We start from the raw sequence: 19639 nt of genomic DNA, 5'->3' as shown, positions 1-19639 counted from the left end.
CTGTTCTCAGTGCAACCCTTGAAACTGATAAAAGTCCACTGTTTGAGACCACTCCCCTGTCTGTGTTATCTCTACCTCCACAACTGTCATCACAAATAAATGAAGCACCCAAAATGTGCCAGATTACGATATGTAGCCTACTAAAGCTGCATAGGGATATAGCTATTCTTCTGAAATGTGACTTTCTTTGACATTTCATGTGGAATTAAGATCTCGTCTAAATGAACAAGCTATGCACAAGGGTGTAAGATATTATGGACAGTGGATGTGGGTTACTTATAATATCTACTTGTCTAAAGCTCTTTCAGCCCGCTCTTTTCTTGCAGTGTCATTCAGAGAAGATAACACCTCTACAGTTGTTCTTCATTCAACAGAATGACCTCCAACAGCAAACAACACGTCTGAACAGTGAAGGTCAGAAATGTCATTTCGACGGTGGGGTTTTCAAATTTTGTAATACTATATTCAAATGGATATTATAGCTGCCTTATTGAGTCGAAATGAAATTCCATGTTTGATTACAATCGTTTTGGTAATAATGAAAAAAGTTTCCTTTTCAACTGGCAGAAATGGATGGGATCTTTTTTAAAGAATATTCAGTGGTAGTGGAATTCAGTGGCCATAATAAAGTGTAGTATTTTATGATTATATTTTATATTATTAGGCTAAATATCAAGCTTTTTGTTGTGGCTGGAAATTACTGTCAGACAGAGGGTTTAGTTCAGATTATTCACAGAACTGCTACATCGTCTCATCCAGCCATCCACCGGAACTCTTGTAACTGCAATGATATTCCAACCGGAGCGTAATTGTTGACGGTCTATCAACAACAAAGATGGCTACCCACAGACGTTAACTTCAATTTGACAATTGAAGGGTAAATCATGTAACGGTACGATCCCAATCTGTTTGAAACTGTATTGACATCATATTGACAAAAGCAGATTTTTCTTCGAATAAAAATAAACAGCCCTGCAGGTATGGAATATTTTGTATTATTTGCCGAAATGTTATTAGCTAGCTGAAGACTGATTTAGCCGTTACTAGCTAACGTTAGCTAACTACGTAAGCTAATGTCTGTCTCTTTGCACTGTGCGCCCAGTGTGGATAGTTGCCTGCAGAATATATTATCAATGACATTAAAGATATGCATCACATCAGAGAGGAATACAGAAACTGTTGTTGGTTGCTGTTGATTTTATTTTGACAACGGATAACGTTACGGGTGTCGCACAGCCTCCGAAGCTGGCTGGAGTGTGCACTAACTTCGATTAGGGCCTATTTTTGCTCATTTAATAAAACTAAGCGTCTCACATTGTCTCAAACGTATACTGCAAATAGTCGATTAATGGCCAAAATAGTTTCGAATGTTATATTAACATGTAACGTAGCTTAGGCAGCAATAGTGCTGTTATGGATGTGACGGGAAACTAAAGCACGACAGCCAAATCAATAGTTAAGCCCACAGGCATGGTTGGCATGGAAACGAATGCAAGGCTCAATATTGTGAAGGACACAAAGAGGGCAGCAGTGGACAAAGGCAACGGAACTCAACTGAAGCTGTCTGACAATGATTCGTTTGAGTTAACTAACAACAACTGTCCTGATTGCTGAATTGAAATGTCGGCTAACAGTTTGAGTGGGTCACTCTGACAACCCTCCTGATTCTTGGTCATGTTTATTAAACAAGATCGGCTCACACCACACGAGGACATTCACAATTAGACAAGATGAAACACTGGTATACACAGTATAACTAAACTATATATAGACCTTAACTATGTTACTACTTTTTGGTGGAACTAGTGTAGGTACTAATTATTGGTAACTAGTATAGCTGGGTAATGGGTATACTAATTATTGGTAACTAGTATAGCTGGGTAATGGGTATACTAATTATTGGTAACTAGTGTAGCTGGGTAATGGGTATACTAATTATTGGTAACTAGTGTAGCTAGGTAATGGGTATACTAATTATTGGTAACTAGTATAGCTGGGTAATGGGTATACTAATTATTTAATCCTTTACTAAATGTTTCTCCTTCCTGCAGGTATCTGAAGACACTAGGCTAACCTGTGATCACCTACCCCAGGAGGTTAGACTGAAGGAGCGTGCCTGACCTCTGGCCCCTGACCTCCAGTCCCATCATGGTGCTGAAGATATTCTTCCCTCAGTGCTGTAACAAGGCAGACAGTGGGTTGCTTGTGGGGCGATGGATCCCAGGACAGAACTCGGCCGTGGTGCTAGCTGTTATCCACTACCCCTTCATCCCTGGACAGGTCAAACAGTACATCCACCAGGTAGAGTGCGTGTGTGTGTGTGTGTGTGTGTGTGTGTGTGTGTGTGTGTGTGTGTGTGTGTGTGTGTGTGTGTGTGTGTGTGTGTGTGTGTGTGTGTGTGTGTGTGTGTGTGTGTGTGTGTGTGTGTGTGTGTGTGTGTGCGTGCGTGTGTCAGTCAGTGTGTATGTGTGTATCAGTCAGTGTGTGCATGTGTCAGTCAGTGTGTATCTGGGGCATCAGGTAGCCTAGAGTGTTGGACCAGTAATTGAAAGGTTGCTAGATCGAATCCCCGAGCTGACAAGGTAAAAATCTGTCGTTCTGCCCCTGAAGATTCTCGGGGCGGTAGGTAGTCTAGTAGTTAGAGCGTTGGACTAGTAATCGAAAGGTTGCAAGATTGAATCCCTGAGCTGACAAGGTAAAAATCTGTCGTTCTGCATCTGAACAAGGCAGTTAACCCACTGTTCCCCAGTAGGCCGTCATTGTAAATAAGAATTTGTTCTTATTAACTGACTTGCCTGGTTAAATAAATATATCTATTTTTTTAAATCTATCAGTCAGTGTGTATCTGTCAGTCACCCAATACCCCTTCATCCCTTGTCAGGTAGAGAGTGTGTGTGTGAGACGGTCAGTGTGTGTGTGTTTTAACCTTCCTGTCCACTCTCCCTGGTCCAGATGCGTGGCCAGAGTGGGGTGGATCTGACGGTGCTGGGCTCGTGGAGCATGCCCAAGGAGGGCCAGGAGGGCATGGAGAGTTTCCTCAGGGACCTCAGCACCATCTTCCCCCAGGGACAGTGGCTCCAGCTCAGTAGAGAGATGGGCAAGATAGGCTTCAGGTGTCACGTCCTCACAAGGGACCAGAGTAAGTCTCTGTCTGCATCCCAAGTGGCCCCTATTGTTCCCTATATAAGACACTACTTTTAACCAGGGCCCATGGGGTACTTTTTACCCTCTGACCCATGCGCCCTGGTCAAAGGTAGTGCACTATGTAGGGAACAGGGTGTCACTTGGGATGCAGACTTTGTAACAGCATTAAAGGTGTTTGTTTTGATTCAGAGATCACTCTCTTTGGAGATTAACTGTTGATATCAAATTATTGACGGAATAGCTTTCTTATGAAATGAATGTTCTGTCTATAGACGTGCATCACTGTTTTCTCATAGCAAAAGTAAATTAACAAGAGTTTGCAAATTAGATAGCTTAATTCACTCTACTCTTTTTAGTTCATAGAGACACAATTCACTGTATATTTAATCAAAAGGCGGATATTTCAGTTGTTATCATCATGCAGTGCATCTGTAATAAAATGTTCCTCTGCCTTTGCCGTAGATGGGAAGCTGGTACAACAGGAAAAGGAGCTGAAAGAGGATGGAGAGGGAAAGAAAGGAGGAAAGGGAGGAGAGGGAAAGAAAGGAGGAAAGGAAGGAGAGGGCAAGAGAGGAGGAGAGAAGAAAGAAGAGAATAAAGCAGAGGGAGAGAAAGGAGGAGGAGAGAAGGACAAGGTGATATTTATCCACTATGAACAGAGGAAGGTCATGCTGTCCCAGCTGCACCCCATAGAGAACGGGGTTCCAGACCCTCAAACTGAGTCACAACTACCACAGGTGAGGATGTGGACTGACAACCTGGTTTACATTTAGATGTTGCTCGTTGAACACAGGGGTTTTGTATCTTCTGCTGTGTTGTTTAGTTCTAATATTGTTGTTGTAATGCTTATGTGTTGTCTGTAATTATTATGTTGTTGTAATACATATGTGTTGTCTGTAATTATTATGTTGTTGTAATACATATGTGTTGTCTGTAATTATTATGTTGTTGTAATACATATGTGTTGTCTGTAATTGTTATATTGTTGTTGTTGTAATACATATGTGTTGTCTGTAATTGTTATATTGTTGTTGTTGTAATACATATGTGTTGTCTGTAATTGTTATATTGTTGTTGTTGTAATACATATGTGTTGTCTGTAATTATTATATTGTTGTTGTAATGCTTATGTGTTGTCTGTAATTGTTATATTGTTGTTGTAATACATATGTGTTGTCTGTAATTATTATATTGTTGTTGTAATGCTTATGTGTTGTCTGTAATTGTTATATTGTTGTTGTAATACATATGTGTTGTCTGTAATTATTATATTGTTGTTGTAATGCTTATGTGTTGTCTGTAATTGTTATATTGTTGTTGTAATACATATGTGTTGTCTGTAATTGTTATGTTGTTGTTGCTGCAGGTGTTTGGGACAGTGTGTCAGAGTGAGCCGCTGTTCTTCCTGGATAAGTATGATGACAGTCCAGTGAAGCTGACCCACTGGCAATCAGAGGGACGGGAGGGCTCCATTATAGTAGAACTGATGAAACAGGCCTCTACACCTGTCTGTCTGCTAACCACCTGGATACTAACACTGTGGACCAGCCTCTGTAGTAGCAGGTAAGGGGTGTGTGTGTCAGTACCTGTCTGTCTGCTAACCACCTGGATACTAACACTGTGGACCAGCCTCTGTAGTAGCAGGTAAGGGGTGTGTGTGTCAGTACCTGTCTGCCTGCTAACCACCTGGATACTAACACTGTGGACCAGCCTCTGTAGTAGCAGGTAAGGGGTGTGTGTGTCAGTACCTGTCTGCCTGCTAACCACCTGGATACTAACACTGTGGACCAGCCTCTGTAGTAGCAGGTAAGGGGTGTGTGTGTCAGTACCTGTCTGTCTGCTAACCACCTGGATACTAACACTGTGGACCAGCCTCTGTAGTAGCAGGTAAGGGGTGTGTGTGTCAGTACCTGTCTGCCTGCTAACCACCTGGATACTAACACTGTGGACCAGCCTCTGTAGTAGCAGGTAAGGGGTGTGTGTGTCAGTACCTGTCTGTCTGCTAACCACCTGGATACTAACACTGTGGACCAGCCTCTGTAGTAGCAGGTAAGGGGTGTGTGTGTCAGTACCTGTCTGCCTGCTAACCACCTGGATACTAACACTGTGGACCAGCCTCTGTAGTAGCAGGTAAGGGGTGTGTGTGTCAGTACCTGTCTGCCTGCTAACCACCTGGATACTAACACTGTGGACCAGCCTCTGTAGTAGCAGGTAAGGGGTGTGTGTGTCAGTACCTGTCTGTCTGCTAACCACCTGGATACTAACACTGTGGACCAGCCTCTGTAGTAGCAGGTAAGGGGTGTGTGTGTCAGTACCTGTCTGCCTGCTAACCACCTGGATACTAACACTGTGGACCAGCCTCTGTAGTAGCAGGTAAGGGGTGTGTGTGTCAGTACCTGTCTGCCTGCTAACCACCTGGATACTAACACTGTGGACCAGCCTCTGTAGTAGCAGGTAAGGTGTGTGTGTGTCAGTACCTGTCTGCCTGCTAACCACCTGGATACTAACACTGTGGACCAGCCTCTGTAGTAGCAGGTAAGGGGTGTGTGTGTCAGTACCTGTCTGTCTGCTAACCACCTGGATACTAACACTGTGGACCAGCCTCTGTAGTAGCAGGTAAGGGGTGTGTGTGTCAGTACCTGTCTGCCTGCTAACCACCTGGATACTAACACTGTGGACCAGCCTCTGTAGTAGCAGGTAAGGGGTGTGTGTGTCAGTACCTGTCTGCCTGCTAACCACCTGGATACTAACACTGTGGACCAGCCTCTGTAGTAGCAGGTAAGGGGTGTGTGTGTCAGTACCTGTCTGCCTGCTAACCACCTGGATAATAACACTGGATCCTGTACGTTCATCAGTTGCAACTCTTTATGTGCCAAGAAACACTGACCCAGTTCATCTGTCTGTCTGTCTGTCTGTCTGTCTGTCTGTCTGTCTGTCTGTCTGTCTGTCTGTCTGTCTGTCTGTCTGTCTGTCTGTCTGTCTGTCTGTCTCCCCAAGATATTGAATGTGTTCGTCTGTCTGTCTGTCTGTCTGTCTGTCTGTCTGTCTGTCTGTCTGTCTGTCTGTCTGTCTGTCTGTCTGTCTGTCTGTCTCCCCAGGATATTGAATGTGTTCATCTGTCTGTCTGTCTGTCTCCCCAGGATATTGAATGTGCGTCCGATGAGGTTCATCTCCAGTAAGTTGTCTACATGTGTTCAGCTGAGCTACAGAACAGAACACCTTCAGACAGTCTGCTCTCCTACCAGAGCCACCGCACACAACCACTTCATGAGGTAGAGACCACACACACACAACCACTTCATGAGGTAGAGACCACACACACACACACACACAACCACTTCATGAGGTAGAGACCACACACACACAACCACTTCATGAGGTAGAGACCACACACACACACACACACACACAACCACTTCATGAGGTAGAGACCACACACACACACAACCACTTCATGAGGTAGAGACCACACACACACACAAACACACAACCACTTCATGAGGTAGACACCACACACACACACAACCACTTCATGAGGTAGACACCACACACACACACAACCACTTCATGAGGTAGAGACCACACACACACACAACCACTTCATGAGGTAGAGACCACACACACACACAACCACTTCATGAGGTAGACCACACACAGACACACAACCACTTCATGAGGTAGAGACCACACACACACAACCACTTCATGAGGTAGAGACCACACACACACAACCACTTCATGAGGTAGAGACCACACACACACACACAGCCATGTGGCAGACTGGCTACAAGATGGTATCTAACTCACCCCATGCGTCTCAAATCGCACACTATTCCCTATATAGTGCAGTACATTTGACCAGAGCCCTATTGACCCCGGTCAAAAGTAGTGACTCTCTCTTTCTCTCCACAGGAAAGCCAATATCTTTGTGTCGTTCTTTGTGGATGTGTCTCTGGGCCTGCTGTTGGTATCGTGGATGTATAGAGAGAACCGTATAGGCAAACTGGCCAACACACTGGTACCTGCTGCTGATGTAAGACATTATGGGCAACATTTCCCTAGTGCAAAAGCAATGTACAACAATTACCTTTAAACCTCATTATAATCTGTCAGAGAGATTTCTTTTTAAACTTCTCTTCAACAATGTTCAGTAAAGAGAGGTGACTATTTATTTATTTATTTATTGCTCAGTTGACTAAACTCTAGTTAAATAATCACCTCCGTAAAACTCACATTGTTGAAGATGAGCTTGAAATGAAATCATGTTGCCACATTATAAAGAGGTTCAGGGTCATTTTTGCTTTTGCACTACAAAATATCCCCCTCAATATCTGTCTCTCTGAGTATGTGTGCTGATCTAGGATCAGTTCTACCTTTTAGATCACAAAGAATAAGATGACATGGATAGAGGGGAGCTGATACGTACGGCCCCACGTCCCTCCTGTCCATGTAATCTGATTCATTATGATCTAGGATCAGTTTAGCTGTTTAGATCACAATGAATATGATTATAATGGACAGGAAGACCTGATCCTAGATCATAATGAATCAGATTACATGGAGAGGAGGGACCTGATCCTAGATCATAATGAATCAGATTACATGGAGAGGAAGACCTGATCCTAGATCATAATGAATCAGATTACATGGAGAGGGGGGGGACCTGATCCTAGATCATAATGAATCAGATTACATGGAGAGAGGGGGGACCTGATCCTAGATCATAATGAATCAGATTACATGGAGAGGAAGACCTGATCCTAGATCATAATGAATCAGAATACATGGAGAGGAGGGACCTGATCCTAGATCATAATGAATCAGATTACATGGAGAGGAGGGACCTGATCCTAGATCATAATGAATATGATTATAATGGACAGGAGGGACGTGGGGCCGTACATATCAGCTCTCTGAGACACTTGATAAATACAGCCCATAGTGTATATATTATAAGGTGAGACTAAATGTTGTTCTATGATTTGTTATCATGTAGCTAAGCTATGTATTGTTGTGTTTTATAGTTAGCATGTAGCGAAGCTATGTGTTGTTGTGTGTTTTGTTGTTAGCATATAGCTAAGCTATGTATTGTTGTGTGTTTTGTTGTTAGCATGTAGCGAAGCTATGTGTTGTTGTGTGTTTTGTTGTTAGCATATAGCTAAGCTATGTGTTGTTGTGTGTTTTGTTGTTAGCATATAGCTAAGCTATGTATTGTTGTGTGTTTTGTTGTTAGCATATAGCGAAGCTATGTATTGTTGTGTGTTTTGTTGTTAGCATATAGCGAAGCTATGTATTGTTGTGTGTTTTGTTGTTAGCATATAGCGAAGCTATGTATTGTTGTGTGTTTTGTTGTTAGCATATAGCGAAGCTATGTATTGTTGTGTGTTTTGTTGTTAGCATATAGCGAAGCTATGTATTGTTGTGTGTTTTGTTGTTAGCATATAGCTAAACTATGTATTGTTGTGTGTTTTGTTGTTAGCATATAGCTAAGCTATGTATTGTTGTGTGTTTTGTTGGTAGCATATAGCTAAGCTATGTATTGTTGTGTGTTTTGTTGTTAGCATATAGCTAAGCTAGGCCTTCCCTGTGGCTCAGTTGGTAGAGCATGGTGTTTGCAACGCCAGCATGGTGTGTGCAACGCCAGGGTTGTGGGTTCGATTCCCACGGGGGGCCAGTACAAAAAAAAAAAATGTATACACTCACTACTGTAAGTCGCTCTGGATAAGAGCATCTGCTAAATGACAAAAAATGTAAAAAAAATGTATTGTGTGTTTTGTTGTTAGCATATAGCTAAGCTATTTATTGTTGTGTGTTTTGTTGTTAGCATGTAGCTAAGCTATATATTGTTGTGTGTTTTGTTGTTAGCATGTAGCTAAAGAGCTGGAGGAGCTGTTGCAGTGGCTGATGGGAGCTCCAGCTGGTCTGAAGATGAACCGGGCTCTAGACCAGGTGTTAGGACGATTCTTCCTCTACCATATACATCTGTGGATCAGTAGGTCTCACACACACACACACACACACACACACACACACACACACACACACACACACACACATGCCCCTCCTCCACAGACACAAACACCCATGGCCCTCCTCCTCTCTCTGCAGGCTACATTCACCTGATGTCTCCGTTCGTTGAGATGATTCTGTGGTACGTGGGTCTGTCTGCCTGCCTGGGCTTGACCTTTGCCCTCTCCCTGCTCTCTGACATCACCTCCCTGCTCACCTTCCACATCTATTGTTTCTACGTCTACGGAGCCAGGTGAGAAGAGACCCGTCACTAACCTTAACCCTGCTATACCTACTGTTTCTACATCTATGTGTAACCGGTGTGAAATGGCTAGCTAGTTAGCGGTGCACAATCGGTGACGTCACTTGCTCTGAGACCTTGAAGTAGTTGTTCCCCTTGCTCTGCAAGGACCGCGGCTTTTGTGGAGCGATGGGTAACGATGCTTCGTGGGAGGCAGTTGTTGATGTGTTCAGAGGATCCCTGGTAAGAGCCCAGGTTGGGGTGAGGAGAGGGACGGAAGCAACACTGTTACATATGGAGCCAGATGAGAAGAGACCAGCACAGTCACGATGCCTCCCAAAAGTGCACCACGTTTGACCTTAGTGCACTATAAAGGGAATACCCTATGAGCTATAGTCAGATGTGCACTCTGGAGAGAATAGGGTCCCATTTGGGATACAGGCAGTGAGTCTTCAGTGTAATTTGGCAGGTTAACACGCCATGAGAGTAAGAAGGACCACATATTTTCATCTTCTTCCTAAAGCCTTACGTTGCGCCGGATGTCGTGAATTTCAATCGGGACGTGCTCATCGAAGTGGAAACGCAATGCTCCCTTGCGGTTGAAGGTTCCGTTGATAGACGGACTCTACATACTTTGAACATTTTTCAAACTTTTGCGTCCTCTTCAGTCCAGCCAGTTCGTCGAATAACATGTTTATTATCAGCTGAAACTGATATTTATCCTGTTTTTGAAATAAAATGTAATATTCTTCCAAAATAAATAAGATCCCAGACGAGATAGGCTCTCCTCAAGCTTGCGTTACAAACACAACACTTGACTTGTCCGTCCATTAGCGGGACTCCGTGAAGATGACGTACAGCGAAATGAAATACGTCACCATGTAAACACGACCCACTGCCGCTAAGGTGACTCGTCAGTGTAGCTTAGTGATGGGTGGTTTGCGAACAAGCGGATATTTTAGCTGAACGAAACCGAATTGCATCGTGAGAGAGCTGTTGATTTACTCCCTAATGTGCATTCTGGTAGGCTACTACTGATTCTCTTCAGATCAATTATGAAAACATTCGGTGAAGATGTTGAGTCCTCACTGCAGGAACAATAGGTAGTAGAGCCTTATTCTGGTCCAAAACATGATAAAAAAACAAACAGATTGAAGGTTATAAAAGCTAATGTCATGATACTTAAGGATATTGGTCTACTGATTTGATTTAAAGTGTTGACATTGGCGTAATCAACTGCTGCTTTCTGTGAAGCAAAGCCCATGTTTAACACCTGCTTCATTCATCTCATACCTGTATACCTCCTGACTTTGTATAAAGTGGGAGTGCCCCATCTGGCAGGGGGGTCCGGGGGTCCTCCCCCTGAAAATGTTTACATTTTTAAAACAATTATGGGATATCGTGTGTAGATTGAGGGGGGGGGGGAAATGTTTTTAAGGCTGTAATGTAACAAAATGTGGAAAAAGTCAAGGGGTCTGAATACATTCTGAAGGCACTGTACCTCTCTCAGCCCTGTGAACATTATGGTCACATGTTACCCCGTTCCCCTTTACTAATTGATGCGTGAGGAGCTCTCAGCATGTCATTTACAGAGGGACTTATTAAATGTGTATGGAGGCTAAAAATATCTTCCTTCTCTCTCTTTCACCCTCCATCCATCCTCCCTCTCTCTCCCTCCCCTGTCCATCTATCCTCTCTATACCTCCCCTCATCTCTCATCCCCCTCATCTCTCCATCCTTCTCTCTCCATCCTTTCTCTATCCCCTCCCCCTCTCCGCCCTGCTCTTCCCCCTCCTCCTCCTTTCCCTTTTGTCTCCCCATCCCTCATTCCCCTCCTCCCTCTCCTACCCCCTTCTCCCTCTCTCCCCTCCCCTCTCTCTCCTCCTCCTTTCCCTTTTGTCTCCCCATCCCTGATTCCCCTCCTCCCTCTCCTACCCCCTTCTCCCTCTCTCCCCTCCCCTCTCTCTCCCCCTCCTCCTCCTTTCCCTTTTGTCTCCCCATCCCTCATTCCCCTCCTCCCTCTCCTACCCCCTTCTCCCTCTCTCCCCTCCCCTCTCTCTCCCCCTCCTCCTCCTTTCCCTTTTGTCTCCCCATCCCTGATTCCCCTCCTCCCTCTCCTACCCCCCTTCTCCCTCTCTCCCCGTCCACTCTCTTCCCCCTCCTCCTCCTTTCCCTCTCTCTCCCCTCTTCCCCCCTACCTCCCTTTCCTCTCCCCATCTCTCATTCCCCTCCTCCCTGTCCTACCTCCTCTCTCTCTCCCCTCCCCTCTCTCTCCCCCTCCCCTCTCTCTCCCCCTCCTCCTCTCTCTCTCCAGGCTGTACTGTATGACGGTATATGGTCTGTCCTCTCTGTGGAGGCTGTTCAGAGGGAAGAAATGGAACGTCCTCAGACAGAGAGTAGACTCCTGCTCTTATGACCTGGACCAGGTAGACACACACACACACAAACACACCTATCACACACACACACACACATATACCTATCACACACACATATTAGTTACAGTGAACTAACGTGTGTGTATTTGTTACAGTGAACTAACGTGTGTGTGTTTGTTACAGTGAACTAACGTGTGTGTGTGTGTTACAGTGAACTAACGTGTGTGTGTTTGTTACAGTGAACTAACGTGTGTGTGTTTGTTACAGTGAACTAACGTGTGTGTATTTGTTACAGTGAACTAACGTGTGTGTATTTGTTACAGTGAACTAACGTGTGTGTATTTCTTACAGTGAACTAACGTGTGTGTATTTGTTACAGTGAACTAACGTGTGTGTGTTTGTTACAGTGAACTAACGTGTGTGTATTTGTTACAGTGAACTAACGTGTGTGTATTTGTTACAGTGAACTAACATGTGTATTTGTTACAGTGAACTAACGTGTGTGTGTGTGTTTGTTACAGTGAACTAACGTGTGTGTGTTTGTTACAGTGAACTAACGTGTGTGTGTGTGTGTGTTTGTTACAGTGAACTAACGTGTGTGTGTTTGTTACAGTGAACTAACGTGTGTGTATTTGTTACAGTGAACTAACATGTGTATTTGTTACAGTGAACTAACGTGTGTGTGTGTTTGTTACAGTGAACTAACGTGTGTATATTTGTTACAGTGAACTAACATGTGTATTTGTTACAGTGAACTAACGTGTGTGTATTTGTTACAGTGAACTAACATGTGTATTTGTTACAGTGAACTAACGTGTGTGTATTTGTTACAGTGAACTAACATGTGTGTTTGTTACAGTGAACTAACGTGTGTATATTTGTTACAGTGAACTAACATGTGTATTTGTTACAGTGAACTAACGTGTGTATATTTGTTACAGTGAACTAACGTGTGTATATTTGTTACAGTGAACTAACGTGTGTATATTTGTTACAGTGAACTAACGTGTGTATTTGTTACAGTGAACTAACGTGTGTATATTTGTTACAGTGAACTAACATGTGTATTTGTTACAGTGAACTAACGTGTGTATATTTGTTACAGTGAACTAACGTGTGTATATTTGTTACAGTGAACTAACGTGTGTATATTTGTTACAGTGAACTAACGTGTGTATATTTGTTACAGTGAACTAACGTGTGTATTTGTTACAGTGAACTAACGTGTGTATATTTGTTACAGTGAACTAACATGTGTATTTGTTACAGTGAACTAACGTGTGTATATTTGTTACAGTGAACTAACATGTGTATTTGTTACAGTGAACTAACGTGTGTATATTTGTTACAGTGAACTAACGTGTGTATATTTGTTACAGTGAACTAACGTGTGTATTTGTTACAGTGAACTAACGTGTGTGTATTTGTTACAGTGAACTAACGTGTGTATATTTGTTACAGTGAACTAACGTGTGTATTTGTTACAGTGAACTAACGTGTGTATATTTGTTACAGTGAACTAACGTGTGTATATTTGTTACAGTGAACTAACGTGTGTATTTGTTACAGTGAACTAACGTGTGTATATTTGTTACAGTGAACTAACATGTGTATTTGTTACAGTGAACTAACGTGTGTATATTTGTTACAGTGAACTAACGTGTGTATTTGTTACAGTGAACTAACATGTGTATTTGTTACAGTGAACTAACGTGTGTGTATTTGTTACAGTGAACTAACGTGTGTGTATTTGTTACAGTGAACTAACGTGTGTATATTTGTTACAGTGAACTAACGTGTGTATTTGTTACAGTGAACTAACGTGTGTATATTTGTTACAGTGAACTAACGTGTGTATTTGTTACAGTGAACTAACATGTGTATTTGTTACAGTGAACTAACGTGTGTGTATTTGTTACAGTGAACTAACATGTGTATTTGTTACAGTGAACTAACATGTGTATTTGTTACAGTGAACTAACGTGTGTCTATTTGTTACAGTGAACTAACATGTGTGTATTTGTTACAGTGAACTAACGTGTGTATTTGTTACAGTGAACTAACGTGTGTATATTTGTTACAGTGAACTAACGTGTGTATATTTGTTACAGTGAACTGGTGTGTGTGTTTTCTAGTTGTTCATTGGGACGTTACTCTTCACCATCCTGCTGTTCCTCCTGCCAACCACAGCTCTATACTACCTAGTGTTTACCCTGGTGAGAACACACACACACACACACACAGGCACTTTAATCCCCTACAATTGCTCTCCATCCATGTGCGCTGCCCTGCGGCTGATCCTGGGCCTCTCAACGTGTGCCTGGGGGTGTTGGGAAAGGAACAAGACACATTCTCCTTCTAACCAATGGACAATAAAGTATCTATTCTTTGACCCCTACTGTCTGTCTCTCTCTGTCTAGCTCCGCCTTGTGGTAGTACTGTTCCAGGGAGTTGTCCACCTCAGTGTTGACTTCATCAACTCCTTCCCTCTGTTCGCCATGGGCCTCCGACTCTTCAGATCCTACAGACTGGCAGGTGGGAGGGACCATCTCTGCCAACATGTCTAAATGTGTACAATTGCAGGAAATGTACTTTAAAACTTTGTGGAAGTGACAGCGTTTTAACTACTTTGCCGATATGAAACAGACAATCATAATGTCAGTCAAAAATATCAAATTCCCAGTTTATGCTACAAAACCAACTTTATAAAATGTTTTTAAAAATGTTCTGTACTGTGGTTGTCTGTTCTGTTCTGTGGTTTCTATATTCCTTTATTTAACCAGGTTAGTCTCTATTTTTAAGAGAGACCTGGTTGAATGATGGAGGGAGGGAGGGAGGGAGGGAGGAAGGAAGGATGGAAGGAGAGGGTGCTGGGCTGGGCTGTGATGTTCTGTGTTTGACTGAGATGTCTGTGTCCTCCACAGAGGGGGTGAAGTTCAGAGTGCTCTGTGAGGAACCAGGAACACCTCTACACCTCATGATGGATGTAAGACATCTTTCACTCTCTTCTCTCTCTCTCTCTCTTTCTCTCTCTCTTCTCTTTCTCTGTATCTTTCTCCATCTCTTTCTCCTCTTTGTTTTTCTCTTCTCTCTTCCTTCTCTCTCTTGTCTCTTTCTCTCTCTTCTTCTCTCTTTCATTTAATTTTTCACTACATAAATTCTGTCTTTTCGTTCTGTCTTTTAGTTTATTTAAGCATTTAAAACTAGATCCACACAAAATGATGCACTTGATTAAGAATCATTGAGGATACACACAAAAAAGTATACGACTTATTTCAATTGTGATCCTCTTTCATGATGGCGTTTGGCATATGTGGCAGAATAAAAACCAGAAGCTAAAAATGTCAGTCAGTTTAGTTATTTAGTCCTGTAAAACCACAGCAACATAGACATACCACACACACACACACGTGTCATTCACAGTTTTTCTCCTAGATAAACCTAGACATGTTTACGTCTCCCCCTCCTCCGTCTCTCTCAGATTAACCCTCTGAAGGTGAGCAGTGTGGTTCAGACCTACAGGACCCCCACCTACAGCTGCTACCCTAAAGACTCCTGGCTGGCCCTCTGCAAGAAGCTGTTCCTGGGAGAACTAATCTACCCCTGGAAACACAAGACTACCAAGATAGACTAGGACCAGGGGAGAGATGGGGGGGGGGCTGTTTCTGGGAGAACTCATCTACCCCTGGAAACACAAGACTACCAAGATAGACTAGGACCAGGGGAGAGATGGGGGGGGGGCTGTTTCTGGGAGAACTCATCTACCCCTGGAAACACAAGACTACCAAGATAGACTAGGACCAGGGGAGAGATGGGGGGGGGGCTGTTTCTGGGAGAACTCATCTACCCCTGGAAACACAAGACTACCAAGATAGACTAGGACCAGGGGAGAGATGGGGGGGGGCTGTTTCTGGGAGAACTCATCTACCCCTGGAAACACAAGACTACCAAGATAGACTAGGACCAGGGGAGAGATGGGGGGGGGGCTGTTTCTGGGAGAACTCATCTACCCCTGGAAACACAAGACTACCAAGATAGACTAGGACCAGGGGAGAGATGGGGGGGGGCTGTTTCTGGGAGAACTCATCTACCCCTGGAAACACAAGACTACCAAGATAGACTAGGACCAGGGGAGAGATGGGGGGGGGGGCTGTTTCTGGGAGAACTCATCTACCCCTGGAAACACAAGACTACCAAGATAGACTAGGACCAGGGGAGAGATGGGGGGGGGGGCTGTTTCTGGGAGAACTCATCTACCCCTGGAAACACAAGACTACCAAGATAGACTAGGACCAGGGGAGAGATGGGGGGGGGGCTGTTTCTGGGAGAACTCATCTACCCCTGGAAACACAAGACTACCAAGATAGACTAGGACCAGGGGAGAGATGGGGGGGGCTGTTTCTGGGAGAACTCATCTACCCCTGGAAACACAAGACTACCAAGATAGACTAGGACCAGGGGAGAGATGGGGGGGGGCTGTTTCTGGGAGAACTCATCTACCCCTGGAAACACAAGACTACCAAGATAGACTAGGACCAGGGGAGAGATGGGGGGGGGCTGTTTCTGGGAGAACTCATCTACCCCTGGAAACACAAGACTACCAAGATAGACTAGGACCAGGGGAGAGATGGGGGGGGGTCTGTTTCTGGGAGAACTCATCTACCCCTGGAAACACAAGACTACCAAGATAGACTAGGACCAGGGGAGAGATGGGGGGGGGGCTGTTTCTGGGAGAACTCATCTACCCCTGGAAACACCACCAAGATCAACTGAGACCAGAGGAGCGACAGAATAGAGAAGGGGGAGGCATAGGGGGGGACAAGAACACCAAGGTTGATGAGAGGAGGGGGATGGATAGGGGGAGAGACAGAATAGAGAAGGGGGAGGGATATAGGGAGAGACAAGAACACCAAGGTTGATGAGAGGAGGGGGGATGGTGTGAGAGGATGTTAGTGTGAGAATGTTGGTGCTGCTGATGAGAGCTTGTAAAGGAGGTGTGTGTCTCCTTTTAAAACAGGTATTTAGGGCTGCTGGCACCCTATACCTACATAGTGCACTACTTTGACCAGAGCTCTATGGGGCCCTGGTCAAAATTAGTGCACTATGTAGGGAATAGGGTGCCATTTGTGATGCTGTCTAAAGCATTTACTGCACTAATTACTTCTAGTCTTATTTAACTCCAGATGTATTTTATATTATAAGATTAAAATAAAACAGTCACAAATGTTAGAATGAATTGATTGTTTATACATTCCGACTAATGTTTAGCGAGATTGTGATTATTAGAACATTTGTCAATGAATTTATTTTTATTGAAAACATTCAGTATTTATTCTTAGTTTAGTATTCTAGATCATTTTTTACTCTGGTAATGTGCCATTTTCCCCCTGCTAACCTGCTAACCCCAAACCTACAGTACAGTATCTAACTGCCAGAGAAGTACTAGAATATAGAAGTACTGTATTTATTTAACCTTTATTTAGCATTACGTTTGAAAGATTCCCCTAACTTTCCCCAAATTCCCAGGTTTTCCCCCAGAAATCCTGGTTAGAATATTCCAGAAATCTGGAGGGAATAAGCAAGAAACCAGGGAATCCTCCAACTGGGATTTCTGAAATACCAAGGAATTTTGCAACCTTATTGAGAGCCTTTATTTTTACAATAACAACCTGGTATTATCCTGGTTTCTCTTCTTAGAACAAACTTTTCCCCCTTTAACTTCATAGACTGATTTTTGTGCCATAATGGAAGAAATAAGAAAACAATTGATTCTAAATCAGGACCATAGTTTGTCATATTGTCATGATTGATTGCACTTGAGAGTGTTGAGTGTTGACTACTACTCAAGTCGTTGAATGTACAACGTACCTATATGTCCGGGGATGCGTCTCAAATGGCACGCTATAGACTAAATAGTGTACTATATGGGACGTATCCCCAATGTCGCTTTCATAATAATAAAGTCCCAGTTGATTTGAAAAGGAGTAGCCTCATTGTTTTCCGGGAGGGAGGGAGGGAGGGAGGGAGGGAGGGAGAGAGGGAGGGAGAGAGAGAGAGAGAGAGAGAGAGAGAGAGAGAGAGAGAGAGAGAGAGAGAGAGAGAGAGAGAGAGAGAGAGAGAGAGAGAGAGAGAGAGAGAGAGAGAGAGAGAGAGAGAGAGAGAGAGAGAGAGAGAGAGAGAGAGAGAGAGAGAGAGAGAGAGAGAGAGAGAGAGAGAGAGAGAGAGAGAGAGAGAGAGAGAGAGAGAGAGAGAGAGAGAGAGAGAGAGAGATGTGGGATGATTTCTATCCTACACCAGCACTGCTACAGCGTTGGTATAAATGTCTGCTCTGAAGGCAGCAGCAGGAACCACTATGGATTGGACACACACACAAACACTACACACACACCACCTTCTATTCCTTTGGGATCCCTCATAGTCAAGTATGATTCCCCTCCACAGTTCCTGGAGGGTTCCAGTCAGTGTGTGAGGATATGTATGTGGAGTGTCTGTTACACACCAGCTTCTGCACAGGGGTTAGTCAAGGACATTCCAATGACAATGGCTGCATTTACACAGGCAGCCCAATTCAGAATTTATTTTCTCTAATTGGTATTTTGACCAATCAGATCAGCTCTGAAAAAGATCTGATGTGAAAAGATCTGATGTGATGGGTCAAAAGACCAATTAGTGGGGGGAAATCAGAATTGAGCTTCCTGTGTAAACGCAGCCTACAAGCTTCAATATGAGGTCCTAAACCTAGCATGAAAGTGCATCCTTGTAGATATGTGGGCTAACATAGTCAAAATGTTTGCCTTGGGGTAAGTTGAGCAAATGTAAATGTTTTCTTCCCAGGGTAATGCAAAGCATTATCGCTGGGATATGAAGTAACAACAGGGCCTGGCCTGTGTTAAAATTAAATATATAAAAAGAAATAATAATGATTGTTTTTGGGTAATAAATATATACATGGTTTTAAAAAGATAGTGGTAATATTGAATTCAGTACAGAACTTTGTTGGCAGCTTAATTTACCCTGTCAAGAGACTACTTTTCTTGGACAAGCTATGTTTTTAAAATTGTAATGTTTACATGAATTCGTTTATGTCCAAGGATACACAATATCCTGAAATATATATCTAAAAAATATTTGCCGGCGATACGGAAGCCTATATCGGTCCGCTAAGTGTGTATATGTAGTATGTAGTGTGTGTGTGTGTATGTATGTGTATATATATATATAATTATTTTCCATTTTTCAGGGGATGCTGCAGCACCCTCAGCACCGTGTCATGTGTGTGTGATTAATTAATTCAGTCATTCATTCATTAATTCGAGTATTTATCCGTGGGAGAGGTGAGAGGTAATGAGTCATGGATTTTCAAACAGGTTTGACACACATTCACACCCTCTGTCAACTGGCAGTATCCCACACAAAAGTGTTTGTTAAGGTTACTTCCGTGTCATTTGTTTCAACATTTATGACGTTACTAGTAATTACTATATTTTCCCATTGTTTTTTATACATTTTTGGTTTGAGCCAGTGCTTTAATCCATTCTATTATCTGATTATCATTGAAGGCATTCGATTAATCTGGCCGGGGCGCCCGATAAGGCGTGTTTTGCACCGGGTGAAAGTTGATTGCATTCGTTTTAGAACCGGGCTGCCTCCCAGGCGTGAGCCAAGTACCCCAATCAAAGCCCATGGCGAAATCGGCTCAAAACAAAAGTGACATAATTAAGTTCGTGGAGTAATGTGTAGGATTCTGTGTTATGACATGAAAAGCGATTGCTTTTGATATAAACGCTGTATCTGCCCTCACAATGAAAACTAATTTGAAAAATTCAAAACGTATATTTTTATTGGAAAGAGATGTGTGTTTCTGGAC

At 43.3% G+C, this 19639-nt stretch overlaps 1 protein-coding gene across 6 annotated transcripts; it reads left to right on the top strand.

Annotated features, from left to right (window-relative positions):
* The first annotated feature begins 102 nt into the window (after nt 1-102).
* On the top strand, nt 103-17753 carry LOC106593670 (phosphatidylinositol N-acetylglucosaminyltransferase subunit Q). Of its 6 annotated transcripts, none has more exons than XM_045715900.1 (15): nt 103-435; nt 2052-2301; nt 2953-3139; nt 3607-3881; nt 4511-4707; nt 6285-6416; nt 7057-7177; nt 9010-9136; nt 9253-9406; nt 11709-11820; nt 13908-13988; nt 14193-14307; nt 14697-14758; nt 15254-15397; nt 15562-17753. In XM_045715900.1, the coding sequence occupies exons 2-15, from the start codon at nt 2149-2151 to the stop codon at nt 15568-15570; spliced, it is 1869 nt and encodes a 622-aa protein (XP_045571856.1). In that variant the 5' UTR covers nt 103-435; nt 2052-2148; the 3' UTR covers nt 15571-17753. The 6 variants fall into 6 exon arrangements, with proteins under 6 accessions (XP_045571856.1, XP_045571855.1, XP_045571852.1 ...); XM_045715899.1 differs by having other exon boundaries at nt 15480-17753; XM_045715896.1 differs by having other exon boundaries at nt 104-414; nt 15254-17753.
* Nucleotides 17754-19639: the final 1886 nt, after the last annotated feature.

This window comes from Salmo salar, chromosome ssa03 (genome assembly GCF_905237065.1).
Source record: "Salmo salar chromosome ssa03, Ssal_v3.1, whole genome shotgun sequence".
Classification (NCBI taxonomy): Eukaryota; Metazoa; Chordata; class Actinopteri; order Salmoniformes; family Salmonidae; genus Salmo; species Salmo salar.
This window is presented reverse-complemented; position numbering and strand designations above follow the sequence as displayed.